The sequence below is a fragment of the Pseudonaja textilis genome, chromosome 14 (genome assembly GCF_049901715.1).
Source record: "Pseudonaja textilis isolate UNSWEBS1 chromosome 14, rPseTex1.2, whole genome shotgun sequence".
Taxonomy (NCBI): Eukaryota; Metazoa; Chordata; class Lepidosauria; order Squamata; family Elapidae; genus Pseudonaja; species Pseudonaja textilis.
The window spans coordinates 9,935,818-9,954,152 of NC_142003.1; the positions used below are offsets into that span (position 1 = coordinate 9,935,818).

An 18,335-nucleotide genomic window follows, 5' to 3' on the forward strand; every position below is an offset into this window, starting at 1 on the left:
AGAAAACAACACACAGGCACAATATACAGACTTTTAATATCTTTATATTGTATTCTTACACAGATGTCTTTCATTCTTATTAAAATAAGTTGGTCTATATATATTATGCTTGTTTTCTTTAGCTGAGTTGTTTAAATTGAATTTACAAATTCTGTCCTGATGATTTTCATCTATATTAGTTGTAGCTTTAAGGTATCAATACATTTACAGAAGAATTTTGCAATTAAAAATTCAAGGGCTTCCTTTAAAGAACTTAAAGGCACCTCAGAATCTTCATCCCAGATTGTTTTTAAAATGAGGTTAGGTGGCCAAGTGTCTGGATAGCTTTTTTCCCCTTTTGGCTGTACTAATTGCTTACCTTTTGAGCATATTTGCCAGAAATTTTTACTGCCAATGCTGGAAAGTCATTTATTCCAGCCATTTTTAGAACTGCACTACAGTCCTTTCTAATCATTATCTCCTTCTTCATATTAACAAAGAAATTAGAAATTAAATTGCAATTTTTGTAATGGACTTTTGCTGGTAATTCTTAATTCTGATTTGCCTCTTCTGCCAGTTTAGCAAACACTCTAGTAAACCAGGTGCAAAGAAAATAACATCCTTTGGCCTCTATTTTTTGAGAGGATCAAGATACTTGCTTATGTGTTTGTTTTCCCGGAGTGTTTTTAAGAAATTGTGCTTTTTTTTTTCTCCTTGCCTGAGGGAGAAATGAATGTTTATAAGGTGATCTAGTTCTAATCTCTAAACCGCTTGGCAAATGCAATACTTTGTGTTCTTTGCTCTTGTACCACAGCTGGTGATATGGGCTAGATTACATTTTTAATTGGAAAAGAAAATCAAAGATTGAGCAAACATTTTGTCATCTAACTGAGACCCTCTGGATTACACACAACAAGCTTTTGAGAAGTTTCTCTTCCCATTTGTAAAGGCCAATGAAAAGAAATTGCATTCAGTATCTAAGTGTGTAATCAGGCCTATTCTTTATTTTTGTTCTCTGTAGAGCGGTGGCTTAGTGGCTAAGATGCTGAGCTTGTCGATCAGAAAGGTTGGCGGTTCAGCGGTTCAAATCCTAAGCGCCGCATCATGGAGTCAGCTCCCGTTACTTATCCCAGGTTCTGCCAACCTAGCAGTTTGAAAGCATGTAAAAAATGCAAGTAGAAAAATAGGGACCCCTTTGGTGGGAAGGGAACAGCGTTCCTCCGTGCGCCTTTGGCATTCAGTCGTGCCAGCCACATGACCACGGAGACGTCTTCGGACAATGCTGGCTCTTCTTTGGCTTTGTAACAGAGATGAGCACCGGTCCCTAGAGCCGGAAAGAACTAGCACATATGTACGAGGGGAACCCTTTACCTTAGATTTTTTTTTTAAAAAAAGCAGTGGTACAGAATAGGACTGCAGTGATTCATTTAACAACTGTGGCAATAAAGGTCATAAAATGGAGCAAAACTCACTTAACAATTGTGTCACTTAGCAACAGAAATGTTGGGCTCAATTGTGGTTATAAATCAAGGACTATTTAGAGAATTTATATGGCCATCCACTCTCAGTGACTTACAGAAAATTAGATAGATAGATAGATAGATAGAGAGAGAGAGAGAGAGAGAGAGAGAGAGAGAGAGAGAGAGAGAGATGTTAGATAGATATGATATGATATGATATATATGTTATTATGATATATGATATATGTTAAGAAGGTATTTCTCAGCGTCTTCAAATATGACATTAAAAGATGCCCCATAATGTTGCATTGGAGGCTCTAATGTTCAGCCCCATCCAGTCGCCCTGACTGTACCCTGAATTAAGGAATTGCAGGGTTATAAAAAGGGAGTTGCATTGAAGGCTCTGCGTTATAGAACCAGTGGAAACAAGGCACATAAAATAAGATCTTCTAATTCCAGTGTTCACAATTCTCTCTCCCACCCCAACTCCTCGTCGGCCTCTCCCAGGTGCACAGATGTCGTTTCCGATATGCGTGAAGACAATTGTGACATCCTAAGCTAGTAAGATTGCTCTTAGCCCCATCTGTGTTAATCTAAGTCCTCTGTCAGAATTAATTTGCCTGACAAACTTTTTCAAGCATTGCAAAATGTTCCTGCCTTTTTATCAGCGTACTCCTATAAAGCCTGTGCATTCAACCAGCTCACCAAAGTAAACTAAATGCACTAGAACTTCTAATGCATCAGGAGAATAGCAAATGAGCTTTTTATTGAATCATTACAATTCATACTTTTCACCAGCTCCAGAGGGGAAAGTAAGCAAATAAATAGGAGACCTGTTGGAAACACTCTGCAAAGAGTGGGCCATTGGAAGAAGAAAAGGACTCATTATGAAGAAACGTAGGCTGGTAACACATCGTAGTCCCTTAATGATTCTTTTTAAAACAACAACAGCAGCAACCAACAACAGTGTGGCTTCCTGATCTCAGTTACCAGCATTTACATCTTCTTCCCATCCCTGTTGCCCTTCTCTCCCAGGCATAATTTTAAACTTCAAGCTCTTTGTGTCCGAGGATACATTATGTTCAAGCAAAAACAACAACGACAACAAGATAAACTCTTGTGAGTTGGAATCTGGCATTTCCGTCTTCTTCCCTGGACTCTGTGCTTGTCGTTGTTCCGTCCTTGCATAAGATTAATGTTTCTTGCTCTGGCATGTCAAATGAGGAAGGATTGTGAAAACTAGAGACCCTCCTGGATTGAACTGTGAGGATACGAAGAGTATCTCTGGTGTGGCTAGGGGAAGAGAACCTGCAAGGCGTTGCAAAGAAGCAAGAAGTATCAGTTCTTCTGTTTCTCCTTATCTTGGACTGTTTTGGTGACAGTGCTAAGGATGTTTTAAGGTAGAATAGAATAGAGCTAGAAGGGACCTTGAAGGTCTTCTAGTCCAACCCACTGCTCAAGCAGGAGACCCTGGACTATTCCTGACAAATGGCTGTATGGTTTCTTCTTAAAAACCTTCCGTGATGAAGCGCCTACAACTTTTGAAGGCAAGCTGTTCCACTGGTTAATTTTCCTCACTCTTAGGAAATTTTTCCTTAGATCTAGGTTGCTTCTCTTCTTGATTAGTTTCCATCCGTTGCTTTTTGTCCTGCCTTCAGGTGCTTTGGAGAATAGCTTGACTCCCTCTTCTTTGGGGCAGCCCCTGAGATATTGGAACACTGCTATCCTGTCACCCCTAGTCCTTCTTTACTCTAGCCTAGCCATACCCAATTCCTGCAACTGTTCTTCATTATGTTTTAGTCTCCAGGCCTTTAACTTTTAATTAAATGTTGTTTAATTAAAGAATGCTTAGATTAAATGTTTATGTTTCAGGAGGTTTAAGGAAGTCTTTTTTCCTTGAGGAAGAAGACGGAGTTTCCAAGAAGCAAATTTTCTTCTTCTTCTTCTTCTTCTTCTTCTTCTTCTTCTTCTTCTTCTTCTTCTTCTTCTTCTTCTTCTTCTTCTTCTTCTTCTTCTTCTTCTTCTTCTTCTTCTTCTTCTTCTTCTTCTTCTTCTTCTTCTTCTTCCTCTTCTTCTCCTCCTCCTCCTCCTCCTCCTCCTCCTCCTCCTCCTCCTCCTCCTCCTCCTCCTCCTCCTCCTCCTCCTCCCCCCCTGCTCCTCCTCCTCCTGCAAAATGCAGTCTAGTTGCCTTTTGAAAAAGCACCTCTGGGACCTCAAGTCAATTAGCTTTGCTTGCTCAATCTTCCCAGTTGTATCTGCCCAGTTTTGACATAGATAAGGTCAAGGATTCCAGAGTGAGTGATAGTTTTCACCGTAAATCTTTATGCCTAGGGATTGTCTCGTCTTTAGAAGTTCAAATCTTTGGGGTTCCCTCAGCAAAGAAGGCCTCTTGGTGTCCTAGTTAAGTCATCAGTCTACAAACCAGGGAACCATGAGTTCTAGCTCCACCTTAGGTACAAGGGTGGCCTTGGGGCAGTCCCTCTGTTTCAGCCCTAGGAAGAAGACGGCAATGAAACCTTGCCAAAAAAAACTGCAGGGACTTGTCCAGGAAGTCACCAGGAGTCAACAGAGACTCAGAGGCACATCCAGACACAAACAAAAGGAAGGAGAACCACTCAGTCTTACTGCCATGGCTTATTACATTGATTCCGAAGTTAACTTTAGTTGTGTCAAGTAGAGTGCTAAAGAGAAGGCCAACTTTTGTAGAGCAGAAGGAACCCAAGGGAGTCCAACTGTGAGAGGGATCTTGGAGTCTTAGTGGACAGCCAATTAAATAGGAGCCAGCCGTGTGCGGCAGCAGCCAAAAAAGCCAATGCAGTCCTAAGCTGCATTAACAGAGGGATACAATCAAGATCAAGGGAGGTACTAATACCACTCTATAAAGCCTTAGTAAGACCACACCGAGAGTACTGCATTCAATTTTGGTCACCGCACTATAAAAAAAGATGTTGAGACTTTGGAAAGAGTGCAGAGAAGAGCAACCAGAATGATGAGGGGACTGGAGGCTAAAACATAACGAAGAACGGTTGCAGGAACTGGGCCTGGCTAGTCTAGGGAAGAGAAGGATCAGGGGAGACAGGATAGCAGTCTTCCAATATCTGAGGGGCTGCCACAGAGAGGAGGAAGGGGTCAAGCTATTTTCCAAAGCACCCGAAGGCCAGACAAGGAATAATGGATGGAAACTGATCAAGGAGAGATTCAACCTGGAAATAAGCAGAAATTTTCTGACAGTGAGAACAATCAACCAATGGAACAGAAGTTGCGGGAGCTTCATCAATGAAAGCTTTCAAGAAGAGACTGGACAGCCATTGATCAGAAATGGTACAGGGTCTCCTGCTTGGGCAGAGGTGGGGTTTGGACTAGATGACCTACAAGGTCCCTTCCAACTCTGTTAATCCGTAAGGAGCCATGGCTTCGTTCAATTGGAAGAACCGATCAAGGCAATGCAACTTTATCAGTGTGTCCAACAGTGACTTGAAGGCACCAAGACACCACTGCAGACTCATCAAAGTTGTGAAGGCAGCTTTGTGTGAACCCTATGGGATAAATAAGATTGTGCATTGCAGAGCTTTGGTGTTGATCAACCTCATTCACTGGTGTTTATGTCTGTTTATTCTGCAGACGCCTTTGTTTTCAGCTTTTTAACCTTCTTTGGGAGATAGCTAGTCAAGCTAGTCTAATTCAACTTCCAGAATTTGCATTCTCCTTTTATAATATTCTGTAAAATGATTTATTACCTCGGTGCTTTCCCACCCTCTCTCCCTCCTCAGCCTAAAGACTGAAGACATCAGGTCTAGGATATTAAACAGGCTATTAATTAGTACATGATCAATAGAAATAAATGAACATTTTCATCCTGGCCCTGTCAAAATACTGATTGCTAGAGATTCTTTGGCTGTATCACCGGCTGGAAGCCTTCTGCGGTGCAAATTAAAGCAAGACAAAGACAGAAGGAAAACAGATAATATAATTTATACCAGAAACAACCTAGGTGGTTCTTTTTTCCCCTCCTATACCTGGATCAGTTCTGCACAGATCTTGAAGTTTGGGTTGTTAATTCTACAAGCTGTGATCCTGGCATTCTGGAGAACATTAGGTTGGGAGTAGGGAGATGATTGTGCTGACAGATTTCAGGATATTTGTCCCGCCAAGAGCAAAAATGGACTTGCATAGGCAAATGCTTGTGATGTGTGGAGCAGAGAACACACCGTTCCACTCTGCTTTTGTGCATCACGTTTGTTTATTTGCATAGTGTCGCCATGCCATCACAGATCAAAAGCTTGAACCGTGGGAACTATAGATCTGTTTTTCTTTAAATCACCGCTTAATCTGAGTCTGATTGAGTCAAACATCAAATTTTATATCATCAACCTGTCTGGCAAAAACAATACAACCTCCTATAAACCTTTTGCTAAGTTCACATATCAACCTCGGTAAAACATAAGAAAAACAACCTTAAAATTCTCCCTGCCAAAAATTCCTTGAATTTTCCCATGTGAACTTCCATTTTGACAGCTAGTGGAATGTCCATTTCTAATGTGGCATTTCACAGCCAGGGAAGTTTCTTTGCTTGCAGGAAAAATAAACTGTATTCTCAATTAACTCTCCCACTTCTCAGTCTAAGAGCTTACTTAGGTATTATACGGAGGCTAATTGATGTTAAGTGCCCATCTGTTTCAAACCGTAAATATGCTGCAAAGTGAATTTAATCAGAGATGAAAAATAAACAGGAGAAAATAGAGGCATGAAAGAGTTTTTTTTTAAAGTTTGTTTTTCAGTCCAGAAGGGAATTTTTTAGTGGTCTTCTAGTCCAGTGGTTGGCAACCAGTGGGCTGGGGACCACTGGTGGTCCGCAAGAAAATTTTGGTGATCCACAGAGAAACGTCACCCCCAAAGCACACCCCCCAAAGCAATTAATCCAGGCTGCGCGGGAACACAATGCTTCACCACCCACATGAGACTCACAAAGACTCATTTCTGGCGGAGATGGGGGAGAGAAAGAAAGACTTCTGCTGCTTTCCTTGCATGAAGCCAAAAGTCTCGGTATCCTGTGATCCCAAATAAAGAATGATTGATCGGTAGGAAAAACGGGGTGGGGGATTTTGTTGCAGACTTTTTTGGGGGATTTCCCCGGGGTCTTTGGTCCGCGAGATTTAAAATTATGAGTTTGGTGATCCCTGAGGTCCAAAAGGTTGGTGACCCCCATTCTAGTCTATCCTAATGAAGAGAAAGGTTAAGGGTGACATGTTAGGTATCTTCTGGTATTTGGGGGGCTGTGTCAGAGAAGAGGGGAGGGGCAACCTCTTCTCCAAAGTACCTGAGGCTAGGAGAAGAAGCAGTGGGTGGAAGATGATTAAAGCGATCTCCTAAGCCCAGGGATTCTCAAGCAGTGGCCATCCTGATCTTGATCTTCCCTTACAGGAAGCAGAAAACACCCTGAGGCTGATGCAGAATAAGCTGAAGGAGGAAGAGAAACGCTTGCTGAAGACTGGAAGTGAGTTACTTTTTCATGCAGCAGGGTAGTCCTGTCCATGTCCAGTTTTGAATAAATGGGTAAAACCAAAACAACCTAATTGAATTGACCTTGGACGTATATTGTGTCCAGCTCAACAAACCGGGAATGGCATGTGGAGCTACTTCCCAAGTAGTTTCTTTATTGCTGTTTGCCTAGAGACAGAATCTTGCCAGACTAAAACTATCTGCATAACTATAGACGCACTACGCGAACCGCTATGCCCTCTTCCTGACTACCAGATGGTCCAAGCTCCGCTACCCCTTTGCTCTCTGGGAAGCAGCCCCTCCCACCTGGGAATCCAGACTACATTCCATCACATCTGAGAGATGTCTCCGTCTATGTCTCCACCCTAGCTTGTCTCAGTTAGGAGAAAGGCAATTAAATGAAACACGTTTATCTAACATTTTTTTGCCTTCTCTCATATTGCTCTCAAATGACAACGTGTTGCTTTTCAAAATAACTTTTTGGGCTTCCCACAAAGCTTTTGAGAGCTGCAAGAAACCCTGGGATTTCTCGTGATGCAGTTGGCTTTTAATCAAATTTATTTAGGTTGAAAACTTCAGCTTGCAGGAGACAAGTTTTGGCAGGGGAATGTACAGCCATTGTTCATTGAATAGATGGGTCTATCTCACTTTCTGGAGGTCAGTCAGGATTGAAGTTGACCTTTTAGTAACATTATTTCAGCGCGGATCAGTTGATTAACTGTTTAAGTAATCCAGGTTTATAGATGAGTCCATCAGGGTTGCTATTCACACAAGTTTTTCGAGTCCTGTTCTTCCATGCCTAAACATTTGTGATCTAAAAAGACCACAGTGAAAAGCTACCTCTGTTAGTTCTCATCCATTCCCTCAACCTTTCATTTGATTTATTTCCTGCAAGGGACAGCTTAAAATCTTGAATGAAAAATGGATAATCTTCTTTCTTCCTTGTCACCCCTTGATCAAATCTCTCTGTTGGAACATAACCCTTCAAGCAGGATACAATTAAGCTGGAGATTGAAATATATAACAATATTAATTATTAACGTAACAACTTTTGACTGGAAAAATTAGTAGTAGATTGGAATAATTTATCTGGTAGCTTCTGCCAACCGTTTTGACTCATCTTAAATAAGACGTCAGCAAAAACCCTGTGGATGAATCACCTGGGCAATTTTAATACTGCCAAACAGAGTTAACTTGAACTGAACAGAAGGTTTCTAGGGGAACAATTAAAGAAATTAAGCCATATATTGCCACGCTTGTTGATTTTCTTGTTGATATATTGTCATGCTTGTTGATCTTCTATTGGCTTGTGGCTTTCCTCTCTTCCATGCCCTTTTTTTTCTGTGATGCAGAAACTAAAGTTTCTAAGCTGATACGGTAGCATCAAGATCACCTGAAGTGACAGTACTGCTTTCTGCATCCAAGTTTGGTCGCCACACTCCAAAAAAGATGTTGAGACTCTGGAAAGAGTGCAGAGAAGAGCAACAGAGATGATCAGGGGGATAAAACATATGATGACTGGTTGGGGGAATTGGGTATGTCCAATGAAGAGAAGGACTAGGGACGACTTGTTGGCAGTCTTCCAATATTTGAAGGACTGTCAGAGAGAAGAGGGGGGGTCAACCTATTCTCCAGAGCACTGGATGGCAGAACAAGAAGCAACCAGTGGGAAGCTTATCAAGAAAAGATCCAATCTAGAACAAAGGAGAAATTTACTGACAAAGAGAATGGCTAATCAGTAGAATGGCTGGCCTCCATCACTGCAGGTTTTAAGAAGAGATTGAACAGCCATTTGTCCAGAATGGTATAGGATCTTCTGCTTGATTGGATAGAAGACCTCCAAAGTCCCTTCCAACTCTTGTTATTCTGTACTCTATTCTGTAAGTTACAGAACAAACAACTGGCTTCAAACTGGTTTGTTGGATCTAAATGGACAACTGTCCTGTACAAGGAAGTCTGAAGGCCCTTTCTTCTTTGAAGCTTGATTTTAAATAGCAAAACCCTGGAAGGATTGGCAGGAAAGTTGGAGATTATAGCTCAGGGTGCATATAGAGGGGCAACAGGTTTCCAGGAATTTGATATACTGTAGATCAGGGGTATCCAACCGTGGCAACTTTAAAACGTGTAGACTTCCACTCCCAGAAGTCCCCCGCCAACTATGTTGAAGTCCACAAGTCACCGAAGTTGGACGCCCCGATAGAGATGAACTATTTCTTTTTCCAAATCTCAACATGTTGCACACACAGAAATTTGAAAAAGAAACATTCGATCTATATCAGGGGTGGCCAGTGATCTTTTGCAAATATGCAAAACCATCTGCCAAGTGAAGCTTCTTACTGCCTTAACTAAAGGTTTGAAGAATGAATTTGCAAGTGAATTTCATAGTTTCTTTCTTTGGAGCGGAGCTCTTCCCATTTCTTACCCTTCTTTTCTGCAACGTTTCTTTCATTGTAGCCATTTTAGGCAGGTAAAGAGACCGTCTGCTTGGTTTACTTACATTTCTGCTGGAAAAATGCATCAAATCCTAAATGAAGAGCGCTAACAGGCCTAGGGGAGAAGAGGCAGATGGGGGACCCATTCAGAGTTCTTGCATTTTAAAAATGTTTGGCAGATTTCATCCCCATCACCTTAGACTATCAGTCAAAAATGAACACTTGCCTAAGGCCAGGAGATAAGTTTGTGAGGGAAGTGTAAGGAGGCCAGGCACATTAAGTGCTGGATTTGAAATTTCCCCCTGGTGCAATCGTTATCTCGGCTCCCACACTGTTCCTTCTTATCGTAGACATCCTGTCAGGTTGTTTATATGTTAGCAAAACGCCGTAAGGATCGGGGCAGGGAGCTGAGTTCCAGAGCTGGCCATTCAAAGGAGCATCTCACAGATTTGGTAAAGAAATATTAGACGCTCCAGGAAAGAGCAGGGTCGGAGTCCTGGGGTACCACCATCCAAGGAATCTCTGGGTAAATGCAAAACACATTTTGTTCTTTGCCAGAAGCTGAAAAGGGGACATACAGAATAGAATTCTTGATTGGCCAAGTCTTTGGTGCATAAGCTCTCAGTGTACATAAAAGCTATAAGTGATAAATCATAGTCATCATAACAAGACGTTCATCCTAAATCATAAGATACAACACTTAGTGATAGTCACAGGATATTAAATAAGCATTCAACGTAAATCATACTAGGAAAATAAAGCAATCTAAATTGTAAAGATACAAGGAACAAAGTTATAGTCGTAAGTAGAAGGAGAGAGGTAATAAGAAAACATGAGAAGAAGAATAGCAATACAGTCTTAGTAAATAGTTTGACAGTGTTGTGGGAATTACTAGTTGTTTAGCAGAGTGATGGCATGGGGAAAAAAATTGTCTGTGTGTCTAGTTATTCTGACATGCAGTTCCCTATAGCGTCGTTTTGAAGGTAGAAGTTGAAACAGTTTGTGTCCAGGATGTGAGGGGTCTGTAAATATTTTCACAGCCCTCGTGCAGTATACAGGTCCTTGATGGAAGGCAGGTTGGTAGCAGTTGTTGTTTTTTTCTGCAGTTCTAATTGTCCGTTGAAATCTGTGTCTGTCTTGTTTGGTTGCACAGCCTCTGTAGGATTCGTGGCATATCTCTCTGTAGAATCTGCCTGATGCTGCAGTGAACCAGAGTTTGATAAGAAAGGTATCAAGCCCCAGGGAAATCGGAAGTTCAGGCAGTTCAGATGAGTATAAAGATTTATTACGAGGTTAAGCTTTCTCCAAGACTCTAATTGGCAGTTAGGAGAAATGAGCAGGAGATAAGAGAGGCCTTCAAGGTGGACCGGACCTTGAATTTTTTTTTCTTTAAAAGAAAGGCCAAATAAAAGACTGAGAAACAACCACGATCTTATGAACAAGCAGATCCAGTATGGAGATTCTCCGTCATCCAGGTCATGGTTGTCCCAAAGGGGCTTTTTTCACCGGACTTCCTGGTTTTTCGCTTCTCATCCGAGTGAGTGGAGGAAGCTTCTTGGCTGGGAAGCGAAATGTCTTCGAAGAAAAACCGGAAAGTCGGGTGGCCTCTTGGACAAAGCACCTTTGGGAGAAGCAGATCCACTATAAACAGGGTAAGCATCATTCTTGTTGGAAGGAAAATCCATCTGGTTCAAGTTTCAAGCTGGGAGGAAAACGCTGGAAATAACATGGCAGCTGATTGGAAAGAAAGCTTAATGATGAACAGATCCAGCAGTTCTGGGTCAGCTGAACAAATGATTGAACGAGTGGGTGGATTTTTATGGGTTTCTGTGACTTTGAAGTTTAAACCATTCTTGGGGGCATTGTGCAATGTCTGAAATGCCCTTAGGAGATTCTGCAATGTAGCGAGCGAGCTCGGTGTCTTCTGCTAGATGGCCATGGGTTAATCCTATTATACCCCGAAGGATCATGTCCTGTTCTTAATCCCATCACCCTGGAGCTGGAGGTCTTTTGTTTTGTAGATAGGCTGGTCTAGTCTTCCTTAATGGGCACAAAATAACTGCTGGGGGGAGGGCTATTAAGAAAGTGAGTCTGCTTTCTGCCTTTAAAAGCATGTTTCTTCGGGGGGCGGGCTTCCCACATTCTGAAATCAAACATTTTGACGCGTATAATTGAAAACCTGGTGATGAATAACCCTCCTGCTCATGTAATAAGGGGCAGCCAGTGGTTCATAGAGTCCCCTTGGGATGCTTGGAGAAAGGCAAGAAAATTGAGAGCATCGCTTATTTGCGCGGGAGGGAGGGAGGGCGCAGCAATGGCTTGGGGAGCTGCTTGGCTCTTCCCCAAGGGCTTCTTGGCAGACCAAGCTGAGCCCAAATGCCATTGCTTAGATCTGTGTAAATGTGAATCAGCGAGTGAGACTACATCGGTCAGTTGACAGAAAATGCATCTGGGGTTTTATCAAGACCGACCTTCTGTTTCTGTGATGAATAACCGGCTGGCAGGCAAGAAGATGACATGGTCTACGCCAGCGAAGCTCCCGCCGGAGTTTGTAAACATGATCGGTGCAAGATAAGCGCGTGAAAAATGCCCGGCGTGATTTCACTTGGCCTGATACAGACAGGACAATTTGTCTGATGTGTTCATCACATGGAAAGAAAAAGGAGAAAAAAAATCAAAAGTATCCCCAAAAAGGGGAATACACAACATTACTCAAGTTTTAAAGGGAAAGTGAATTGAAACTTCAGAGTAGTTTTCCACCCTGCCCCCACTAGAAGACTGCTATCATGTCTCCCCTTCTCTTCCCTAGACTAGCCATGCCCGGTTCCTGCAACCGTTTATCGAATGTTTTAGCCTCCAGGCCCCTAATCATCCTGGTTGCTCTTCTCTGCACTCTTTCCAGAATCTCAACATCTTTTTTATAGTGCGGGTGACCAAAACTGGATGCAGTACTCTAGGTGTGGTCTTAGTAAGGCTTCATAGAATGGTATTAGTACCTCACTTGATATCGATTTTATTCCTGTTAATGCAATTTAGGCTTTTTTGGCTGCTGCTGCACACGGCTGGCTCATATTTAGCTGGTTGTCCACTAAGACTCCAAGATCCCTCTTCCAGTTCCTGCTATTGAGCCTGGTTTCACCCAGTCTGTATGTGTCCTTTTGGTTTTTCTTGTCTTAGTCTAGGAATTTACTTTTCTCTCCACTGAATTTCATGTTGTTAGATACGGCCCAGCGTTCTAGTCTACCAAGATCCCCCTGGATCTTGAGCCTATCTTCTTCTTCTGTTGGCTATTCCTGCCAGCTTAGTATCATCTGCAAATTTGGTTCTTCCAAAGGGTACGAAGAAGCTGGGAAGACCAGGTGACTTCCTCATCCTGCCTCTCTGGCAGTTAATAACTCAGAGGGGGTTCTCATTTTTATTCAGGTCACGATGACTCCGACATGGAGATCCACGAGGACGAGGGATCGGACAGCGATCTGGAAGACCGGCAGCTGATCAAGCAACACACAGCCATGGAGATGCTCATGCATGGTGGGTAGATCTGCTCAAGGCATGTTTTCAAACTGTGCAACCTGCACCGTGCAAAGGAGAAAAATGGCTTTGAACAGACGAAGCCATGTCAGCTTGTACCAGCGTGTTTAAAAAAAAGAAAAAAGTTTAAAATGCTAAAGAGTGTCTTGTTCCTGAGCTGATTTTAGACAACTGGCTTTTCTCCAAAATCCAGATGAAATCCAAAGAAAGATAACGAAAGGGATTAAAAATGTGTGCTTTGCTGTCAGCCCTTTGAGAGGAGCCAGGAAAACAAACTCCACAAGAAATATTAAAACTCTTTATTTATTATTATAGGCCACAGTAACAGTATTTGGATAAGGGACGCGGTGGCTCGTTGGCTAAAACGCTGAGCTTTGTTGATCAGAAAGGTCGGCGGTTGGAGTCCCTAGTGCCGCGTTAACGGAGTGAGCTCCCGTCACTTGTCCCAGCTTCTGCCAACCTAGCAGTTCGAAAGCATGTAAAAAAAAAATGCAAGTGGAAAAATAGGGACCCCTTTGGTGGGAAGGTATAACAGTGTTCTGTGTGCCTTCAGGGTTTAGTCATGCCGGCCACATGACCACGACAGCGCTGGCTCTTCGGCTTTGTAACAGAGAGGAGCACTGTCCCCTAGAGCCGGAAATGACTAGCATGTACCTTTACAGTTTAACAGTATTTGGAAAGCCTAACAGTGTTTTGTTCAATAAAAGATAGACATAGAATATGTCTGTAACTCAGGGTTGAACTGTGGTGTCCTTGGTGCTCTCTGGGCTAGGTTGTTTTAGTCAGGATGTTTTATTACCCAACTAGGTAATAAGCGTTAGAAAGTTATAGGGGTTTCCTCTTCGTTAACATGCAAGCTTGGCCTACTCTCTTCCAAGCACTGATGATGTTACCTAGTTGGGTAATGAAACGTCTGCAAGTAAACAACCAAGCTCAAAGAACACCAAGGTCCCCACCGTTTCTTTTTCTCTTAAGTCTAAGAGAAGTCAAGCCAAGATATCCTCGAGCTTCTTTCTCACCCCAAGGTGCCTTTAAAGCAGGGTGTGTGCGTGTGTGTGTGTGCGCGCGCAACCTGTGGCATTCTTTCACATGTTCCCCCCACCAAGAGCTGTTCAGGAATAAAACACTCACTCACTGTTTCTTAGTGGAAGGGACCCCAAGCCTCAGATTCTAGCAGTGAAAGCTTTTGTAAGCAGATGACCAACAGTCTTAGACCAAGTCAGTTTCCTTTAGTTTAAGCCCATCTTACCTAGTTGAACCTGAGCCAAAGGAGTAGGTGCTCCTTGGAGGGGCGAAATCCCCACCCAAAAGGTGCCCATTCTAACAGGTGTGAACATTTCTACCTTTTTTTTAGCTCTGCCGACAATGGAAACCTCTATGTTCTTGGATTATATTTTTGTTACTTTTTCTGACGAATATGGTGTATTTTAGGGCGGCCGAGCAAACGGCTTGTTGGGACCATGCACGGGGGAGACACGGAGGATGAGGTAAGTGGCTGTGGCTGAAATGCCACGTTGAAACATGAGTTCACAGGCACTTTTTTGCAAATTAGAAACAAAGATCATTTTAATGGTTTTCCTGCATGAAGGAAAGCGTGAAGGTCTTCGCTCATTTCCCGCCAGTGCAGTTTTGCATTTATTTATGACTAAGCCAAAAAACCCATTTCCTCTGCATATAGTTACACTGGGTGTAATGTAACAATTATGTAATGAACTTTTTTAAAACGTTGGGTTTTAAGTTTCCCTGTCTCTTCTTTAAAATGTATATGCTGTTTTTGCGCTTCACTGTTTTATTTGTACACCTACCAAGTCCCTCTGTAAGGCAGATGGGTGGTTTCTAAATTTGATTCATTAATTGCTTAAATCAGGCAAGTTGAACCTTATTTAAATCAGAAGTGGGTGGACAAGATAGGATTGTAAATAATCGAAAGGTAATACGATCAACAGTGAACCTATGATTTCTTACACTTCTCTCTGAATGATTTTTTTCCATGTGTATATTCAAATATGCATATGCTCTGCATAGTAAAAGCATCTGGGATTATGAATGAGCTTTGGATGATTTATAGATGATTCACTTTGATTAGAAGTGCTCATGAATGCTGATAATAAACTGCTTTGGCGGTATAATATCTTCAGAGGCCCAATAATTACCTATGTCTCAGAATTGACAGCTTGGGCCTGAAACTTATTTAAATACTTAACTTTGCAATTTAGTCCTTAGTCCCATGGCTTTCAGTGGGCACTATTGAAGTATTTTGCTCTGGGCACTCAGGATTCGGATGAATTTTTATACAAGCCTTTGTATAAGATGCCCTTTGGGTTCCGATGTGAATAGAAATTAGAAACATGCCACTTATCATTTGCTGCGCTACAGGACGGAAGGTCCTTGACTTATAACCATTCATTTAGCGGCTGTTCACAGTTACAGTGTCAGTGAAAAAGGGGGACTTATGGCCAGCCCTCACATTTATAACCATTACTTCATCTCCGTGGTCACAAGATCCGAATTCAAGGCACTTGGCAACCATCAAGTATTTGTGACAGTTGCAACATCGCAACGTCCCTTCGTCACCATTTGCGACTTTTCCAGCCAGCTTCTGAGAAGTGGTCAATGGGGGAAGCCAGATCTGCTTAATGACCCCCTGATTCACTTAAAAACAGCAATGATTCATTTAACAAGCATGGGGGGTGGGGGGATATGCGTAGAATTGGCCATGGTTCACCTTGTTTAGTGAGCGCAGGTCCCAAATAAGTCGAAAACTACCTGTAATAATAGCTCCAGTTTGAAAGCATTTTTCCCCTCTGGTTTATTTGCAGAGCCCACCTCTTCCAAAAGAGACCTGTTGACTGTAGGCCAGATTTAGGGGTCCACAGGTCTGAAAGTGGCTTGGAGGACTGGGCTGTAACATCACCAGCTACCCACATTTATTTTTATTTAGCGCACAAACACATGGACTTAACAATGGTTCAAATGTTAATGTCTAGTCCCCCCTGCCCTTCAAGGACAGGGTGGTTGGTCTACGTTGAAAAAAAATCAGACATTGGGCCGGTGTGAGCTCTTGGTGGACATTCGGATAACAGTGCAATGGATATTTTGTCGAGGAGTGTCACAGTCACACTGAAGGGTAGAGACAAGACCCCACTTAAACAAGGGCTCCTCGCAGTCCCCATGTTGGGTACGGATCCTGTTCAGAGTTGACCCATGCTGGCGAGGAAGGTCAAAACCTGGCACCTTCTGTGTAAGGCAGGAGTCTGCACCCTGTGGCTCTGGAGCCACATGCGGCTCTTTCGGCCCTCTGCTGCAGCTCCCTGTCGGCTGATCCCACCCCTGGCTGGCCCCGCCCTTCCCCTCCCCGTCACTCTTCACCTGGCCTGAGAATGTAAGAGTGACGGCGGAGGATGGACTCGCTCCATATTCCAGAGCAGGAGGTGATTAGGTGGGAGTGAGTGACCTTGAGTTGGCCACGTGCCCACCCTGTCACACTGGTTGATAAATTATTGGTTCCCGGTGTTTTCTGTGGGTCCAAATTGGCTCTTTGGGTGTTTAAGGTTGCAGACCCCTGGTGTAGGGTCATCTATGTAACGGCCTGTATCTGGGTGTTCAACAGCCCGTTTGGCTTTTGTGGGTTGCTGTCAAAGTGGTTGGTCAGCTTTTGAGCGAGTGCCATCAGGGGCTTCCTGGATTTAAGCCTGCCAATCGATCGATGAGGGAGATCAGCATGCACAGGAAGAAGTGGGTCTCTCATCATTTTGTTGTTCTGACCAAGGCTTCCGAGGCCGCAATGAAGCACACGCTTAGTTAAAACAACTCTTGTTTTATTTTCAACGCTGGGAATTATTTTCATTCTCAGCCTGTAATGAGTCCCAAACAGTTCCTCGAGATAAGCACCCGCCTTTCTCTCCTGTGTATTGCTGCCAATAACTAAAGTGCCAAATGAAGTATCAAAAAACCAAGTCCACACCGCAATTAGGTTTAATACGATAGACTTGCAGGGCCAGTGCAACGCGTTCATACACCAGTGTAGTATAATATAACATTACACACATATAGTATACGGGAATGTGCGTTAGTTATTACTTATTTGGGTTTAGGGATTCTATTTCTTTCATTTATTGAGTTATTGGGGTGCTTTTTGTGTTTTTTGGAGAGGAGGGGCTGCACCGGGGAGGCTCACTGTACATGTGTTGTGCATTGACAAGAAAGGTTTGGTTTCGTTTGATTTGATTTGAAGTTAACACGGCCTCTGCTCTACTAACCAGCAAAACTCAACCCTGAAGGGTCTTCCTTGGTTCCTGTTTCTTCAAGCAGATAGCTGCCCTCTTAGCATGGTCCGGTCGTGCTTGAGCCGGTCAGGCTGCTAAGCTGTCTTCTCCAGCCCTGTTTGGATTTGAATTCTCTTTTCTATTTGCCTTTTGCACTCATGCCTTTTTTTTTAACCCTCTCTGGTGTCCTTGCTCTAACTTCTTCCTTCCTCCATCTTGTGGGGCCTCGCGTGCTGCTGCTCCCTCTTCCAAAGATCGGGGCAGCCCAAGCCCGAACCCCGAAGCGCAAAGCTTCCCGAGCCAAGGCAAAGGTGCGTGTCTCTCTCCTGCCTGCCAAACACCTGGGGGTGGGTGGGGGCGGGTGAGGCTCATCCCTTGCTCACAATACCCCTTGCCTCTCTTCTCTGCTCTTTGGGTTGTGCTCGCCTTCAGAAGCCCTTGGTGGTAGGAGGACAGGGGTGAAGGTAAGACACGAGAGCTGGCATGCCGCCTGCCAGGGGTGGAAGCCACACGCAACGGCTTCTCCCTAATCTCAGGTTCAGGGGTGGGATAATTTATTTATTTTTTACTACCGGTTCTGTGGGCGTGGCTTGTTGGGCATGGCAGGGGAAGGTCCCTGCAAAATCTCCATTCCCTCCCCACTAACCTGCTTTCCAGCTCCATTCTTCTGTGCAGGGCAACCAAAAAAGACCCAGCCAATCAGCTAGGACTCGGGAGGCGGAGAATAGATGGGGTTGGCGGGGCCAGTCAGAGGTGGGATTGGCCAGTTCTCCAAACTACTTAAAATTTCCACTACCGGTTCCCCAGAACTGGTCAGAACTGGCTGAATGCCACCCTCTGCTCAGGTGTTATCTGGAGACTACCAGTGAAGGTGGTGGTGGGGTTGGATCTAATGCAGTGTTTTTCAGCCTTGGCAAACTTGAAGATGGGTGGACCAACTCCCAGAATTCCCCCTGCTAGCCGTGGGAGTTGAAGTCCGCCCAAAATCAGCTTGCCAAGGTTGAGACGCTCTGCTCTAGTGGGAGGAAGTCATCCCAGAACTACGAAACAGCTTCCTCGGGAGTTGTTTTGCCAAACTGTATGTCAGGATTCCAACAAATCCATCCCCATTCAAATCATAAGTCTCTAGCCGCATCTCAGAGAAAAGAAAATTGATTTATTGGAAGTGG

At 43.5% G+C, this 18,335-nt stretch overlaps 1 protein-coding gene across 3 annotated transcripts in view; it reads left to right on the top strand.

The window, feature by feature from the left end:
• The window catches only part of IFT38 (intraflagellar transport 38), a 76,955-nt gene that overhangs the window by 56,908 nt on the left and 1,712 nt on the right, over positions 1–18,335 (top strand). For 2 of the 3 annotated variants that reach the window (XM_087912468.1, XM_087912467.1), the window contains exons 9-12: positions 6,861–6,933; positions 12,794–12,901; positions 14,333–14,388; positions 17,421–17,477. In XM_087912468.1, the coding sequence (XP_087768594.1) occupies positions 6,861–6,933; positions 12,794–12,901; positions 14,333–14,388; positions 17,421–17,477 (294 nt within the window). The remainder of the gene's footprint in view (positions 1–6,860; positions 6,934–12,793; positions 12,902–14,332; positions 14,389–17,420; positions 17,478–18,335) is intronic. The other variant, XM_026704147.2, reaches the window with a different exon arrangement.